The 16558-nt window shown below is 49.3% G+C and overlaps 2 protein-coding genes across 8 annotated transcripts in view; one reads left to right on the plus strand and one right to left on the minus strand.

Moving 5' to 3' along the window:
• The first annotated feature begins 74 nt into the window (after window positions 1-74).
• On the plus strand, window positions 75-4556 carry RPS18 (ribosomal protein S18). Its single transcript, XM_081183708.1, has 6 exons — window positions 75-207; window positions 1911-2009; window positions 2528-2614; window positions 2903-3004; window positions 4067-4158; window positions 4439-4556. The coding sequence occupies exons 1-6, from the start codon at window positions 205-207 to the stop codon at window positions 4512-4514; spliced, it is 459 nt and encodes a 152-aa protein (XP_081039834.1). The 5' UTR covers window positions 75-204; the 3' UTR covers window positions 4515-4556.
• A 4674-nt stretch (window positions 4557-9230) lies between these two features.
• Window positions 9231-16558, minus strand: part of LOC308580569 (uncharacterized protein) — a 32531-nt gene continuing 25203 nt past the window's right edge. For 2 of the 7 annotated variants that reach the window (XM_081182412.1, XM_081182411.1), the window contains exons 2-6: window positions 13775-14273; window positions 13498-13597; window positions 12716-12795; window positions 12307-12433; window positions 9231-10539 (exon numbers count right to left, since the gene is read on the minus strand). In XM_081182412.1, coding sequence (XP_081038538.1) covers window positions 9296-10539; window positions 12307-12433; window positions 12716-12795; window positions 13498-13597; window positions 13775-14185 — 1962 coding nt within the window. In that variant the 5' untranslated portion in view covers window positions 14186-14273 and the 3' untranslated portion in view covers window positions 9231-9295. Of the gene's footprint in view, window positions 10540-12306; window positions 12434-12715; window positions 12796-13497; window positions 13598-13774; window positions 14274-14859; window positions 15035-15549; window positions 15763-16558 lie in introns of those variants that run through there. The other 5 variants (XM_081182410.1, XM_081182409.1, XM_081182414.1 and 2 more) reach the window with 5 other exon arrangements.

Raw genomic sequence — 16558 nt, forward strand, 5'->3', positions numbered from 1 at the left:
TCTACATTTCTATCTCTATGGTTCCGGAAGTGGGCCTGCCCTTACTCGGCTATGACTTCAACCCGTGAGAGAGCCTTCTAGAGAACGGCCCCCGCCTCCGCCGGAAGTCGTTTTCGCTTCGGTGGGAGGGTCATATGCAGGCCGCGGCGCCGGCTCTACTTCCTTTTCCGGCCACAGCAGGAGAGAGGAGCAGGCGCCGCAGCCATGGTGGGTCCGAGGGGGGGGACCGGGAATCCGCCACCATCCGCCGCGGGGGGAGCGCCGGGAGCGGGACTGGGGGGTTCCGCGGGGAGGGTGCAAAACGGGCTCCGGTTTCGGGGAGCTATTAAGGGCGGGGGGGTCTTCGCGGTGGGCGGAGGAAGGAGCTCCCCAGATTCGCTCCCAAGCATGGAGACGGGCGAAGCGCTGCACCCGGTGAACTCCTGCCTGCGTGGCCGAAGCTGCGAGCCTCACAACGAGCCTGTGATGATCACCCCCCCCATTGGGAAATGGGGGCGAATGGGCCGCTGAGCCTGAGAGGGGGCCTGGCCGAGTTCTGTGGGGGGCTTCCTTGGGGGGCAGCCTCCTTGATCCTGGCAGGCAGCGCCCCTCGAGGAGCCTCAATCGCACAGCCCACTTCAGCCCCCTTCGCTAATAATAACGTATAATAATAATAATAATAATAATAACGGGCTCAGGGCGGCTAACAGCAATAAAATCACAGTAAAAACATAATGGGAAAAGAGGGGGGGAACCAATTTAAAATACAGTGGTACCTCAGGTTCCATACGCTTCAGGTTACAGACTCCGCTAACCCAGAAATAGTGCTTCAGGTTAAGAACTTTGCTTCAGGATGAGAACAGAAATCGTGCTCCGGCGGCACGGCAGCAGCAGGAGGCCCCATAAGCTAAAGTGGTGCTTCAGGTTAAGAACGGATTCAGGTTAAGTACAGACCTCCAGAACGAATTAAGTACTTAACCTGAGGTTCCACTGTACAGGTTAAAAGGCAATTTAAAACGCAGCCTCATTTTAAAGTAGCTGATAAATCAAGACCGTAAGGGGAGGGAAACATAAGGGTCAGACCGAGTCTGAGGGTTTGCTGAGGGCAAACGGGCCTGGCAGGTTCCTAGTCCTCAAGTCGCTCCAGACGCTTTTGGCGACAGCCCTGCGAGGGAGGCGGGAACCGCCGTGCTGCGGCTCAACTTTGCAGAGAGGGAGATGGGGGGCATTTGTGGGCAGGGGCTTCATCTGGGGTCAAGCCCTCTTGGGGCTCTGGGGCTTACTGGTTGCAAGCTCATACTCTAATAATAACAGCAGTAATGATACTTTTATTGTTTATAACCTGCCCATCTGGTTGGGTGGCTCCAGCAACCATCAGGCTAGCCTTCCTCACAGGTGGTAGTGAGGCTAAAACAGGGCAAATCCATGTGGCAGCTGCTATTATTATCATTACAGTAAATTTATATACCACCCTAGACCCACAGGCCTCAGGGCGGTTCAGAGTAGTATGTTCTGTCTCTGCGTTCAGAGGCAGCGATGTTTCTGGGAACCGCAGAAGAATTTATTATTATTATTATTACTATTACTATTCTAGGTTTCCCTTTTGGGCCACTGGGAGAAGTGGGATTCTGGATTCTGAGGCTGGAAATGGGCAACTTGTGGCTCATCTCAGCCTCAGTTTCTCCATCTGTGAAATGGAGGCCTGAAATCGTTTACACCTGCAAACATTTATTTCCCCAGCTTCACTTTCTACACACACTCAGTGCGCAGGAAGCCTGGTTTTAAGTCATTCTTGGGGGTCTGGGCCCCCATCTCTGAGCCCTCCAAGCTTTCAGTGTCAATGGGGGAGACTGTTTCCTTTGCAGAGCTGCCAGGATTTGTTGCCCTTTCCAGAGTCTCAATAAGTCTTTGCTTCTCTCCTCCTCCCCAAGTCGCTCGTCATCCCCGAGAAGTTCCAGCACATCCTGCGAGTCCTCAACACCAACATCGACGGGCGGCGGAAGATCGCCTTTGCCATCACCGCCATCAAGGTCCGTAATGGGGCAGTTGTTGCGTGTTTCCTCCAGTTAATCGTAGAATTATAGAGCGGGAAGGGACCCCATGGGTCATCTAGTCCAGCCCGCCCCCTGCAATGCCGCTCTCACAGCAGTTGTGACGTTTGAGGCAGCAGCGGCCATTGGGGGACCTGCAATGGTCAGTAAATGACATGGTGTCCCTTCGCCTTTACTTAACCCCTGTGTAGGAACCAAGTTGCATTCTCAGGGGAAAAGCAGGCCTCTGTGACCGGGGCTGGGTTTGTGATTCGGCGAAAGCAGCGGGCCTCCTTTCTCCCTCTCATCAAACTAGCTCAAGGCCGAGCTCTTCATGCACAAATGCACTCAGTGCGTCTGCAAAAAAAATTATTTGCACAGTTGTTCCCTAGCACGGTCTTGAGTAAGCAGATTCGGTTAACTACTTCTGTGCTCTCTGTCGCATCCCTTCGTGTGGCCTTTTCTCTGAGTGTCTCTTTGGTCCTGCTCCCCTGATCCTCCCCTCTCCTTGCTTGCAGGGGGTGGGCAGGCGTTATGCCCATGTGGTGCTGAGGAAGGCGGACATCGACCTGACCAAGAGGGCTGGAGAGCTCACCGAAGATGAGGTGAGTGTGTGGATGTGTCCTTGCAGAAAGCCTGGAGGGTGAAGTTTCCATTGTTGTTGGGATAAATCTTAGTGTCTTCTCTCTCTTTTTGGTACTCCTGTCTCCTGAACCTGAAATATAAATATATGTGTACCTTGATCTTCTTTATTTTACTTAACACAATATGATTGTTATTGTTTACTTGGGTTTTTGTCCGTTGTAGTTATTATACAATCGATCTGATGTTTGGGATTGATTCAAACATAACATGGAACGCATCTGTGACGCTCTTGGCCCTCTCCCTCGCAGGTGGAGCGTGTCATCACTATAATGCAAAACCCTCGTCAGTACAAGATCCCTGACTGGTTCCTGAACAGGCAGAAGGACGTCAAGGACGGGAAGTATAGCCAGGTGAGAGCCAGGGGGAGGGCAAGAAGCGAAAGGCCTGCCTCCTCTGAGGAGCAGCTGGTGGGCCGTCAATTTGAAACCTTGCCAAAGAGAAATCCATGGGACGGTGGTGACGGTTGGACTTGAAAAGCTGAGAGGGGAGGAGAGCCTATTCAGACTGAGAGTTTGACCCACAAACGTTGATAGCTTTGGCTACCAGACGACTGGACAGCTTTGTAGTGAAGGCCATTTCCGCACTTCCTCCCTGCTCAGAGGCAGTGATCCTCCTGCATGCTATCTGCTAGGAATCTCAGGAGCTACTCTTCAGCTTGGATCCTGCTTGCAAGAGTCCCTTAACAGGGATCTGGTTAGCTGCTGAGAGTCCAGAAGGGCACCTTCTGTCCTGGTTCAACCTCAGGGCTCTTCCTAGGTCCTTATGGTTTGTAAAATCTGCAAAAGGGACTCAAGAAGTGGGCATGAAATTGTCTCACGAGTTCAGCAGGGGCTAGGACCAGGCGCGGTTGCCCAGACCTCTTCCTACACTGAGAGCCAGTGTGGTGTAGTGGTTAAAAGCAGTGGACTCGTACTCTGGGGAACCGGGTTCGCGTCTCCGCTCCTCCACATGCAGCTGCTGGGTGACCTTGGGCCAGTCACACTTCTTTGAAGTCTCTCAGCCCCACTCACCTCACAGAGTGTTTATTGTGGGGGAGGAAGGGAAAGGAGAATGTCAGCCGCTTTGAGACTCCTTAGGGCAGTGTTCCCCAACCTTGGGCCTCCAGCTGTTTTTGGACTACAATTCCCATCATCCTTGACCACTGGTCTTGCTAGCGAGGGATGATGGGAGTTGTAGTCCAAAAACAGCTGGAGGCCCAAGGTTGGGGAACACTGCCTTAGGGTAGTGATAAAGTGGGATATCAAATCCAAACTCTTCTCTTCTCCCATGCGAGCCCCAAAGGCCATGCTAGGTGGACATCTACCTCCAGGGCTGGTGGGTGGCGGCTGTGTATCCTCTGCCCCATGGATGCAGGGCCTCTGTTCTGAGAAGGGAACTGCCCCATGGCCAACCCTTTTCCTCTACCCCAACAGGTCTTGGCCAACGGGCTGGACAACAAGCTCCGCGAGGACCTGGAGCGGCTGAAGAAAATCCGGGCGCATCGGGGCCTGCGCCACTTCTGGGGGTGAGTAGCCGAGAGGGAGGGGGCTAGGAAGAGGGTGTCTGTGCGGGTTCAAGCAGCAGCGAGCAGGTGTTGGGGGGCAGAGGGGCGACACTGGGAGGATAAGAAAGCTTCCTGGGTGGCAAATTCACTGCCTGTTGATATCTGGCAGGCCGCTCACTGTACTCATTGGTAGGTTGAGAAATTGGGTCATGAGGGCTGAGCTGGGGGGGGGCATGCCTGTCATTTCTCTCCTCCCCCCACCTTGCTGATACCCCACACTTTTCTCCTCTCCCCACCCCAGCCTACGTGTCCGTGGCCAGCACACCAAGACCACCGGCCGTCGTGGCAGAACCGTGGGCGTCTCAAAGAAGAAGTAAATCTTTTCCCACGCAGATAATAATAAAAAAGAGTTTTCTCAATGCTCCTGCCTCCTCCTTTGTCTCTGGTGGGGGGGGGCTGGACAGTGGGTTTCCCATCTCTGCACATTTCCTGGCAAAGGAGGGAGGGGGGTCTTGGCTAGCCCAGGGGGCTCAGAGGACACAGCATCAATGCTCAGGGACAGCGGCAGAATGTACGTGAGCAGGGATCCCTCTTTTGGGGGGAAGATGTTCCAGTAAATAAAATAATTAAAAAACGCCTGATTAAAAGCAGCACTGCCAGGGACTGGGAGAATCCCTTACAAGGAAAGTCTAAATAGCTTGGGGAATTTTTAGCCAGGAGACGGAAGGATAAAGGTTTATAAGGTCACGTACACCCAATTTAAAGCACTTGGCTGTGCCCAAGGAATCCTGGGAACTGGTTTACCCCTCCTCAGTGTTGCAGTTCCCAGCACCTCAACAAAATATAGTTCCCAGGGTTCTTTGGAGAGAGGCTGTGTGCTCCAAAATGCATGGGGTGGGTCTGACTCCCAACAGGGTAAGTTTGGCGCTTGCTTCTTTCCCCCCTCTACGAAAACAGGGTCAAGAATAGAAACTAAAATGGTTTGCCCTTTCGCTGGCGAAATTATATATATATATATATATATATACACCGGTATATATAATTTTTGTTACATTTTCCAAATGACATTTCAAAATAATCATTTAAACAACCTTAAATCAATGTCCTCCCTTCTCTTTCGGTGGTTTATTTTACATACCATATATCCCTGCATATTTTACATGAACTAAACCATTCAGTATTCCATTATTGCATCCATCAAAACTTATTTACACTGTTGAATTTATCTTAATGCTACCAGCGTTTTTAAATGAACACAATTTTTGTACAGGATGTGTTGTGCGAGGGGCAGGGCAACAAATCCAACTCAATGGTGTAAAGTTGGAAAATGTCGACCACTTATAAACACCATCTCCAACTCCTTGAAAGATTCCAACAGTGTCTCCAAAAAAATGTTATGCATCACTTGGGAAGAAAGGTGAACTAAAATCAGTGTACTGGAAGAAGCAAAGATCACCAGTGTTGAAGCAAAGATGCTTACTTTATGTATGATTTAACCATTACGCTGAAGACAGACCATAGGCACAGGCTCTCCAGCGCCCTGGCAGCCCCCCAATGGAGGGGCTGGGCACCCACAACTTTTGCGCCAGTGCCATGCATGGCCCAGTGGGGGCATGAGTGCCCGATGTCACTGCCCGCTGATGTCAGATGCACATGCCCCACAGCATGCACAACCCCAGACACCTGGTGCCAGGGCTAAGCCAGTGGGCCTGAGACCAGGAGTAAAATAATTCTGTCTGTACTTGGATGTTTCCTGTAATTTCCTTCCATTCTCTGGACCAGACTTGGGACTCCTGCGCACTTGGAAGCTGCGTGTTACTCTGCCACAAAGGGGCCAAGTGCTATGGGCGCAGGCTGGTCCCACCTCATAACCACAACAGGTTTTGGTTAGGGGGGTTTCCCCCATGGGTTGTGGGTGACTGAATAGGCTCCCTTTAACCTTTAGAGATGATTCCTGCAATGGTTGTTTAAGTCCAGTTTAGAAGCTGGGTGTTCCAGTCCAGGCACAGGAACCTGTTAGGATCGTCCTACTCTCATGTAGGCATTCCTGACTGGCATGTTCTCTCCCTCCTGATTGATCAGGAGCTTCAAAAGCTTTCTCCAACCCGAACATCACAGTAATTGATGCCTTGGAGACATCAGCACACTCAGGGATCCGCAGAGTCTTCGCAGTTTGCGTAACAAACTCAGAAGCACAGCATTTTGGCTAATCTACATTTATTTACATATAATACACTCAGAGCATTCTGCTTTAGCTCCTTCATCTTTCTATCAGACAGCAAAAAGAGAAAGAACAAAGGACAATAGCCCTACTTCACAGAACACAGTAATACCAAAACATCCTGTCTCCACCACTTCCCACACTGTGGAATGAAAACATACACCATAATGTGATAGACAACAATCCCATGACTGCAGGCACAGGGAATTAATCTCCAACAGAACCGTGATCTGCCAGACTCATCTTTGGCAGCAGCAAAGCCCAGCGTTGTGGCTCCTGTCTTTGGACCAATGGTCCATCCTTTCAGGAACTTCTGAAATGTTTTATTTTTATTTCACGTGGTTGTTTTGATGACTGTGCTATATGCTTGAAATTTTTCACTTTGCAACATAAACAATTGTGCATATCTATTAATTCATTTTAAACATTACAGGATTGTGTGTTTTATTCCATGGCGCAGGACCTGGGAGATAAGGCAAAAACATAAAACTGAACAATAGCATCACAAGAAGTTAAAAACTAGTTAAAAGCCAACATTACAAACAAACAAAACAAAAACTAGCATCAAAAGACACTTGTAGGGGGTGTCCTCTAAACCAGTGTTCCCCAACCTTGGGCCTCCAGCTGTTTTTGGACTACAATTCCCATCATCCTTGACCACTGGTCTTGCTAGTGAGGGATGATGGGAGTTGTAGTCCAAAAACAGCTGGAGGCCCAAGGTTGGGGAACACTGCTCTAAATGGTCTGGCTGAATAGAAATGTTTCCTTCCATGTATCATATACAGTGGTGCCTCGCAAGACGAAATTAATTCGTTCCGCAAGTCTCTTCGTCTTGCGGTTTTTTCGTCTTGCGATGCACGGTTTCCCATAGGAATGCATTGAAAATCAATTAATGCGTTCCTAGGGAAACCGCCTTCAGACCAGGTCCGGGGACAGTCTGTCCCCGGACCTCTTCTGAAGGCTGGGGGGGGGGGACGACAAGGGCTTTTCTTCCCACCCCCAGCATTTTAAAAAACCCTGGGACAGCGGAGGACTTCTCCGCTGTCCGGGCGATCTTAAAATGCTGGCGGGCGGCATTTTAAAATCCCCCCGGACAGCGGAGGACTTCTCCGCTGTCCGGGGCGATTTAAAAGCCCCTGGGAAGGCACGCAGGGGGGACAAAGACTTTTGCCCCCCGCCAGCCTTCAGAAGAGGTCCTGGGGGCAGCGGGAAGCGAAGCGCTTCGCTTCCCTGCTTCCCCCCGACGTCTTTTGCAGCAAGGGGCTGCGGGGAGATCGCTATCTCCCCGCAACCCCTTGCTTCAGAAGAGGTCCTGGAGCAGCGGGAAGCGAAGCGCTTCGCTTCCCCGCTTCCCCCGGTCTTTTGCAGCAAGGGGCTGCAGGGAGATCGCTATCTCCCCGCAACCCCTTGCTTCAGAAGAGGTCCTGGGGGCAGCGGGAAGCGAAGCGCTTCGCTTCCCCGCTTCCCCCGGTCTTTTTGCAGCAAGGGGCTGCAGGGAGATCGCTATCTCCCCGCAACCCCTTGCTTCAGAAGAGGTCCTGGGGGCAGCGGGAAGCGAAGCGCTTCGCTTCCTCGCTTCCCCCGGTCTTTTGCAGCAAGGGGCTGCAGGGAGATCGCTATCTCCCCGCAACCCCTTGCTTCAGAAGAGGTCCTGGAGCAGCGGGAAGCGAAGCGCTTCGCTTCCCCGCTTCCCCCGGTCTTTTGCAGCAAGGGGCTGCAGGGAGATCGCTATCTCCCCGCAACCCCTTGCTTCAGAAGAGGTCCTGGGGGCAGCGGGAAGCGAAGCGCTTCGCTTCCCCGCTTCCCCCGGTCTTTTTGCAGCAAGGGGCTGCAGGGAGATCGCTATCTCCCCGCAACCCCTTGCTTCAGAAGAGGTCCTGGGGGCAGCGGGAAGCGAAGCGCTTCGCTTCCCCGCTTCCCCCGGTCTTTTGCAGCAAGGGGCTGCAGGGAGATCGCTATCTCCCCGCAACCCCTTGCTTCAGAAGAGGTCCTGGGGGCAGCGGGAAGCGAAGCGCTTCGCTTCCCCGCTTCCCCCCGACGTCTTTTGCAGCAAGGGGCTGCGGGGAGATCGCTATCTCCCCCCAGCCCCTTGCTTCAGAAGAGGCCCTGGAGCAGCGGGAAGCGAAGCGCTTCGCTTCCCCGCTTCCCCCGGTCTTTTGCAGCAAGGGGCTGCAGGGAGATCGCTATCTCCCCGCAACCCCTTGCTTCAGAAGAGGTCCTGGGGGCAGCGGGAAGCGAAGCGCTTCTTCCCCGCTTCCCCCCGACGTCTTTTGCAGCAAGGGGCGGCAGGGAGATCGCTATCTCCCCCCAGCCCCTTGCTTCAGAAGAGGTCCGGGAGCAGCGGGAAGCGAAGCGCTTCGCTTCCCCGCTTCCCCCGGTCTTTTGCAGCAAGGGGATGCAGGGAGATCGCTATCTCCCCGCGGCCCCTTGCTTCAAAAGAGAAGACCCGCTGTCCCCGGGGGCAAGCTTCGTTTTGCGAAGCAAGCCCATAGGGAAATTCGTCTTGCGAGGCAACTCGAAAACGAAAAAACCTTTCGTTTTGCGAGTTTTTCGTCTCGCGGGGCGTTCGTCTTGTGGGGTACCACTGTATGTGCAGATGAGAACTGGATTTGGCTGAAGCAAACAAACTGCTTACTGCTGTTCACAACGTGTAATACACAGAGGACTCTTTCTCCCTCGTGGATGCAATTCTTTGCTCCTGGCATGCGCTAAGGACTTCGGAGAATCAAGGAGAAGAGTAGCAAGAGATTCTTAGACCTAACCTTCCCACAAAGAAAAGTCTGAATTCAACACCTTGGCCACTGATTCCATCTTACAGATCTGGATACATAGTATAAATAATATGGGACACCAGGTTTGCACTCCATGAAGACGCACAAGAACACTGTTGCGATACAAATTATAGTCTACTAAAATACAATCACAACACAGCAATTGCTATGGTTTCTCCCCACGGTGAGTTCTTTGATGGGAAGTGAGAGTGCAGCTGTGACGGAAACACTTTCCACATTCCAAGCACTGATAGGGTGTCTCCCCTGTATGAATTATTTGATGGGAAATGAGAGTCTTACTGTGACGGAAACTCTTTCCACATTCCAAGCACTGATACGGTTTTTCTCCTGTATGAACTCTTTGATGATAAGAGAGATGACTACTGTGGCTGAAAGTCTTTCCACATTCCAAGCACTGATAGGGTTTCTCCCCTGTATGACTTCTTTGATGGGAAGTGAGATGACCATTCAGACGGAAACTCTTTCCACATTCCAAGCATTGATACGGTTTCTCTCCTGTATGAACTCTTTGATGGGAAGTGAGATGTGAACTTTGACTAAAGCTCTTTCCACATTCCAAACACTGATAGGGTTTCTCCCCTGTATGAATTCTTTGATGAGAAGTGAGATCTGAGCTCTTTCTGAAAGTCTTCCCACATTGCAAGCACTGAAAAGGTTTATCCCCTGTATGAATTCTTTGATGGGAAGAAAGACTGGTTTTGTGACTGAAGTTTTTTCCACATTCTAAGCACTGATAAGGTTTCTCCCCTGTATGATTTCTTTGATGGTAAGAGAGATGAATGCTCTGAGTGAAGTTTTTCCCACATTCCAAGCACTGATAGAGTTTCCCCCCCGTATGACTTCTTTGATGGGAAGTGAGATGACGATTCAAACGGAAACTCTCTCCACATTCCAAGCACTGATAGGGTTTCTCCCCTGTATGAATTCTTTGATGGGAAGTGAGATGTGCACTTTGACTGAAGCTCTTTCCACATTCTAAGCACTGATAGGGTTTCTCCCCTGTATGAATTCTTTGATGAGACGTGAGAGAAGTGCTCCGACTGAAGCTCTTTCCACATTCCAAGCACTCAAAAGGTTTCTCCCCTGTATGAATTCTTTGATGGGAAGTGAGAGAGCAGCTCTGACTGAAGGTCTTTCCACATTCCAAGCACCGATAGGGTTTCTCCCCTGTATGACTTCTTTGATGGGAAGTGAGATGAATGCTCTGAATGAAGCTTTTTCCACATTCCAAGCACTGATAGGGTTTATTCGTGATGGGATTTATTTGATGAGAAGTGGTCTGGGAGCTCTGAATAAAGTTATCTTCACAATCTGAGTATTTATATGGCTCCTCTACGGTGTGGATTCTTTCTTGGTCCCCCTTGTTATTAATTTCCATTGCATCACCCCCTGCAATGAAAAAAAAACAATTATTTTTAAATATTTGTTTGTTATTGAAAGATTATTCAATCATAAAGAAATTATGTTTCCGGCGGTGGGAAATGGCTGACTCCCACAAGATCGGACCCCAGCCGTGCTGATAATTCAGGGCAGATATGGGTGCAATTAGCCGTGGCGGCCTCCTCAGGGTAGGGGAGGACTGTCTCAAAGACCCATGGATTGTCCGAGATCGCCGGCATACTCTAAGGTGCAGCCAGCAGGACACTGGGTCAAAGAGCATGGTCACGGCTGGCACTCTCCGATGTCACTCCTATAGCCAGACACATCTGTTTGGGAATTAAAATAGATTTGAAAAAGAAACAGACATGGTCTGAATGGAAAAAGCCGGGGGGGGGGGACACCTGCTGAATGTAGTCTCTGGTGTATAAGCTCGGACTTCAAAGAGATCCTCATCATGGTGTGTGGATTGTGGAGGTGATTGGTATGCTTTTCTTCTTCTCCTTTCTTAAGACCAACAATTGGTTTTTCATGCTAAGCCTCATTTAAACAATTGGGACTCATGAGCAGCTTCTTTTTTTAAGACTTGAAATGTTTGTTAATGAGGAGAACAAAGGATTAAAATGGCGGTCCCCTATTACGCAGTTACGGAAAATTTGAAATCCCTCCCTGATTAAGAGAAACAGGAATTAATTGTTGGCTGACTACAATGGTTGAAACAATATTTTGGATAATATACAGTGCAGCTGTTTGCAAAAGATTTTTTTCCATTATGAACATGAGAAAAGGCTAAATGGATGTCTAGCAGCCCCCCTCTAGGGCCCGGAGGGGGGACTGGGTGGCTTCCAGGAAGGCTGATCGATCGCCAAATGACTGATACTGACATGACAGGATCGCAGAGCCAGAGACAAAGAAGGTTGGAGAGATAAATTCAAGATATGGAAATATCGATGAGATGCAGGACTGAGATTTGGATATGCTTTGAGGTTCAGACTGTGGGAAGTCGTAAAATCAAAATTACAATTTGGAAGACAAATTGATCTTTTTTATTTTTATTGGATTATGATTTGATATGTTGATTGGATGTTTTTTATTGGAAAATTAATAAATGCTCTAACAAAAAAAGAAATTATATGATAAGAGAAAGAAATAAGAGAAAATAATTTTTAAAGAGGGAAAAATGGTGGAAAAATGCAGTGTAATAGACTAAGTAGGTTATTATATTCTATAGGGTATAATAAGTTATTATATAGGTACTGAGTAATATTGTTACACTAATACAGTATATATAGACAGACTAATTAGAGCCTCAGGAAGAACAACCGTTCACAACTATTCATTCTTCAACATTGCTAATGAACAACTGTGAAAGAGGAAGAACTGAAGGGAATTAGATGGGAATTCTTACTATGGAGTTAACTGCCTTTGTTGGCTGGTATTAGCTGAAATATTTATGGGAACCTGAAATTCAATTAATTTTGTTTGGTGCAATCATGGAATCTGCTCTGTATCCATTGTCAGTTATCTCTTTAGTCAACCAAAATCAACAGAAGCAAAAACACAAATCTGGCAGAAGCTACTTCAACCTCCCTACCCACTCTGATGGATATTCACAGACAACACCGCCAATCGCCCCTCATTCCAAGTGATTTCTGGGGGCGTTAGATTTCCAGGTGGTGTAGGTAGCGCTACTGAGTTCCAGCCAAACCTTGGAGATTCATCGCAAGGAGAGAGAGATGGAATTTGAAAACAGATATGATGATCCTCAGAGAGCCTTACCCAGAGAATCCAGGAGTCTATGATTCTCCTCCATGACCTCCCCATGCAGAGCTCTCTGGTCAGGATCCAACAACGCCAACTCCTTGTCCGTGAAATGAACAGCGACATCCTCAAAGCACACCAGACCCTAAAAGAAAAAGGGAAATGTCCTTCTCTTAGACACCATAAAGATGATCTACCACACATTGCTCTGTTGTTTTCTGCCTGTTAATTGCTCTGTTGTTTAAATGGGATTGTTTTGCTCCACATGGTATGAATGCTTATTTTAACATCTCGCTGGAATTACTTTATTATTTTAATGATGGGTCCTAATCTTTGTGTAAATGGGGGGAACTCCACATTTTTTTTCTTCCAAGCATTCTGGCTGCCCCACCCCTTGGTCTCGCCCTACAAGTCTCATGCCCCCTACCTGATCTGCTTCTATAGCCGCTGCTTCCCCTTCTCCACCATGAAAAGACACATGAGGTCTTGCTGGCATCATCCGGTCACCTGCCAGAGACAAATGGAAATGGGAAGCCATGAATGCCTGCTTCTCTCTGAGGTTCAGGAGTGCATCTCTAATTACAGGTGGACTTTTGAAGAAGTCTACCCTACTGAGATCGTGAAGCTGAGGCTCCAATACTTTGGCCACCTCATGAGAAGAGAAGACTCCCTGGAAAAGACCCTGATGTTGGGAAAGATGGAGGGCACAAGGAGAAGGGGGCGACAGAGGACGAGATGGTTGGACAGTGTTCTCGAAGCTACAAACATGAGTCTGACCAAACTGCGGGAGGCAGTGGAAGACAGGAGTGCCTGGCGTGCTCTGGTCCAGGGGGTCACGAAGAGTCGGACACGACTATATGACTAAACAACAACACCCTACTGAGTGCCTTTTGACATTTGTACACCTTTCTGCTCCTTTGAGTTCTTGGCACCAACAGCCTCCACTGGTGGAGGACGGGAGGGGCAGGGGAGTGTACCGCCCCATGGCAGTGGAGTGCTATCGCGGCCACTTCTGGACGTGTGCCGTACACCCCCCCCCCGTGCTGGGCGCCCCGCCCCCAGGATGTGCACCAGCCATGCCCCCGCCTGCTCTCCACCCCCTTTCCAGAGCCGGCAGCTCCTCCGCAGACAGCAGAAAAGAACTAACAGATTACGGTAGTTTATAAATCCCCACAATGTGACCAAAGAGAGAAATAACTCCCTCCTTACCTAGTGGTCTCTCCCTGGTGTCTGTCGGAGTCCTCTCTGCCTCAGAGGAATCAGGACCCATTTCTGTCCACAGATCCTGAACCTGAAAGAGCAACAGAGACTCAAATGAGAGAATGGAGAGAACAATTAGAAAAGGATTTTGCAGAGCTAAACACTTTACCAGATCTCATTCCTTGGATCCTATCCATAAAGGGATCGGACATCAGTCATGCATTTTGGGATACTCTCCCTCTGGTTTGGAGCCCCTTGGGAAAATCCAGAGGAAAATATATCACACCTGCTGCTCTGCCTGCTTCCTCTCCTCTGCCTGACTCAGGAGGAAACCTTCGGCCAGGGCCACCGCTTGTGAACTGCTCTCTGCACCACATTCCCTCACCCAGCTCTCCATCTCTGGTGGAAGGACAGCCAGGAACTGCTCCAAGATCACCAGGTCCAGTATCTCAGCTTTCGTGTTCCTTTCGGGCTTCAGCCACTGACAGACAAGGTGGTAGAGTTGGCTGCAAACCTCTCGGGGTCCTTTGGCCTCCTGGTAGAACTGCCTGAGTTGCTGGCTCTGCACATCTGAGTGGAGGGTGTCCTCCTCACCCAGGATCTTCCCCCCCAAGTTTTCCCAGAATCCCCCACTGCTCCCATCTTCAATCGCATGGCTTCTTCCTGCTTTAGGTCCCGCCGAGTCTTGCTCATCCATCTGTGCTTTCAGGAAGCTTCCAAGAGATTAGAAGGAGTCCCTTTTTTCTTCTGCAAAGCTGTGTCTGAATTAGAGGTGCTGGCAAACCCTACAAAGCAAATGCATTGTTCTGTTATAAAATTGGCACTCTGTCAGGATCAGAAAAATGTCCCCAGACTTTTGGGTGTCTGGGGTGACTTTGGGTGACTTTTGCTAGCAGTCAAGGCTGCACTGCACTAAAGCCCAGACTCTGAACAACTTGTGGTTGTAAGTTGCTTTAATAAAGACTCCAGAAAAACAACAACACACCATCAGAATTTTTCTCAATCTGGCTGGTCTAAATATAAATTTAAGCATAGCAATAATAATAATAATAATAATAATAATAATAATAATAATAATAATTTTTTATTTATACCCCGCCCTCCCCAGCCAAGGCCGGGCTCAGTGGTAGAAATAGCAATATTATTATTACTACTACTACCACTATTACTATGCTGCCCATCTGAAGGGTTGCCTTAGCGGCTTCCAATAAGAACATCAAACACAGTAAGGCATCAAACATTAAAAACTTTTCTTCATCAATAGAGCAATTATTCTCCTTGCTTAAATCCCCCCTCCTCCGAATTCATCAGTAGACCAAGACTTTATGTTGTTTCATTGGTAGCAGAAGAGGAAAAACGACTCTTACTCACACTTAATCTAAGCACAACCGCAGGGGCTCCTGAGGAGGCGTCTGACTATGGAATGTGGATTCCTAATCCGTTAATTCTTCTCTATCCTGCTTCGCCTTTTTCTTTTCCAGCCAATTCACGAAGCTGGAACTCACTACAGTGGCCACTAATAATGAGACGTATGTCGCAGATATCCCTGCACATTTATTACGATATTTTGTGATATACAAACGAGGGGAGAGGATTTACAATCGGAGAACTATTGAATGGGAAGGGACCCTGCGGACCATATTGTCCAGTCCCCTGCGATGAAGAAATCTTCACCCAACTCGGGCACATACCCATGACCAAGTAACACCCTCCCCTTTCAAGGACGGGGGGGGGGGCTTTAGCTCTGGGGGGCCTCTCCCTCCCCCCCTTTCTGTCCTCCCTTTCCTACGAATCCAGCTTAATTCCTTTTAACCCTTGGCGAACGGAAGGCACCCAGCTCTCCCCTCTATGGAGAGCAGGAGCCCACAGAGAGGGGCTTTCTTCTGGGGAGGGTGGGAGCCCCTTGGCAGGCAGAGAGGAGCAGGAGCTTGAACAGAGAGGAAGGGGGAGGAGGCTCCCTGCCTTGGGGGTCTTCCCCCCCCCTTGGGCATCCTCCCCCTGCAGCTCTGGGACCCCCCTTCTCCCCGGGGCGCCCCAAGGGGGAAGAGAGAGGAGACTCACTGGATCCCAGGAGGGGCCACCGAGGCAGCCTTGGCAGAGGACGAAGGAGGAGGGGCTTCCGCTCTGGAGGACCTGGGACCCCCGCCCCCCACTTCCTGGCCTCTCTAGGATTCCAGCTCGCCTCCTGTTAACCCTTGGCGAGCCGAGGGCACAGAGGGCAGAGGAAGCTCTGAGGAGCTGCGCATGCTCCCTGCGGGCGACCCGGGGCCTTCTCTTAAAGCGGGGAAAGGGGGAGGCGGGGGGAGGGCGGGGCAAGGACCCGCGACAGGTGCCATTGTCACGCGCCCCCAGTGGCTCTCCTCGGCAGCTGTTTCAGCAGCGATCTCTTAAGGCAGTGGTTCTCACCCTTCCTAATGCCGCGACCCTTTAATACAGTTCTTCATGTTGTGACCCCCAACCATAAAATTATTTCCGTTGATACTTCATAACTGTGATTGTGCTACTGTTATGAATCGTAATGTAAATATCTGATATGCAGGATGTATTTTAATTCTTACAAATTGAACATAATTAAAGCATAGTGATTGATCGCAAAAACAGTATGTAATTATATATTGTGAAATATTTATTTCTAGTTACAGATAGGTAGCCGTGTTGGTCTGCCATAGTCAAAATAAAAAAAACCCTTCCAGTAGCACCTTAAAGACCAACTAAGTTAGTTCTTGGTATGAGCTTTCGTGTGCATGTATCTGAAGAAGTGTGCATGCACACGAAAGCTCATACCAAGAACTAACTTTTTTTATTTTTTATTTCTAATTTTTTATTTATTTCTAATTACAAATAAATGAAATTTTGTCTTGAAGCATGGTGTAGCATGGGTAACGGTCTTAATATAACAACAGTAAACTACATTGCTACATTTTGCAACAGTATGTGTAAAAAGCCAACATCAGTGTGTAGGTTGAGATTGCTTCTTTATCACCAGATCAGAAATTCTCAGGGCCGTCTTTGCAAGAGCACAACGAAGATCATCTTCCACAACAAGTCTACTTCTCTATTTAGACTTGAT

This window comes from Podarcis bocagei (genome assembly GCF_964188305.1).
Source record: "Podarcis bocagei genome assembly, chromosome: 2".
Taxonomy (NCBI): Eukaryota; Metazoa; Chordata; class Lepidosauria; order Squamata; family Lacertidae; genus Podarcis; species Podarcis bocagei.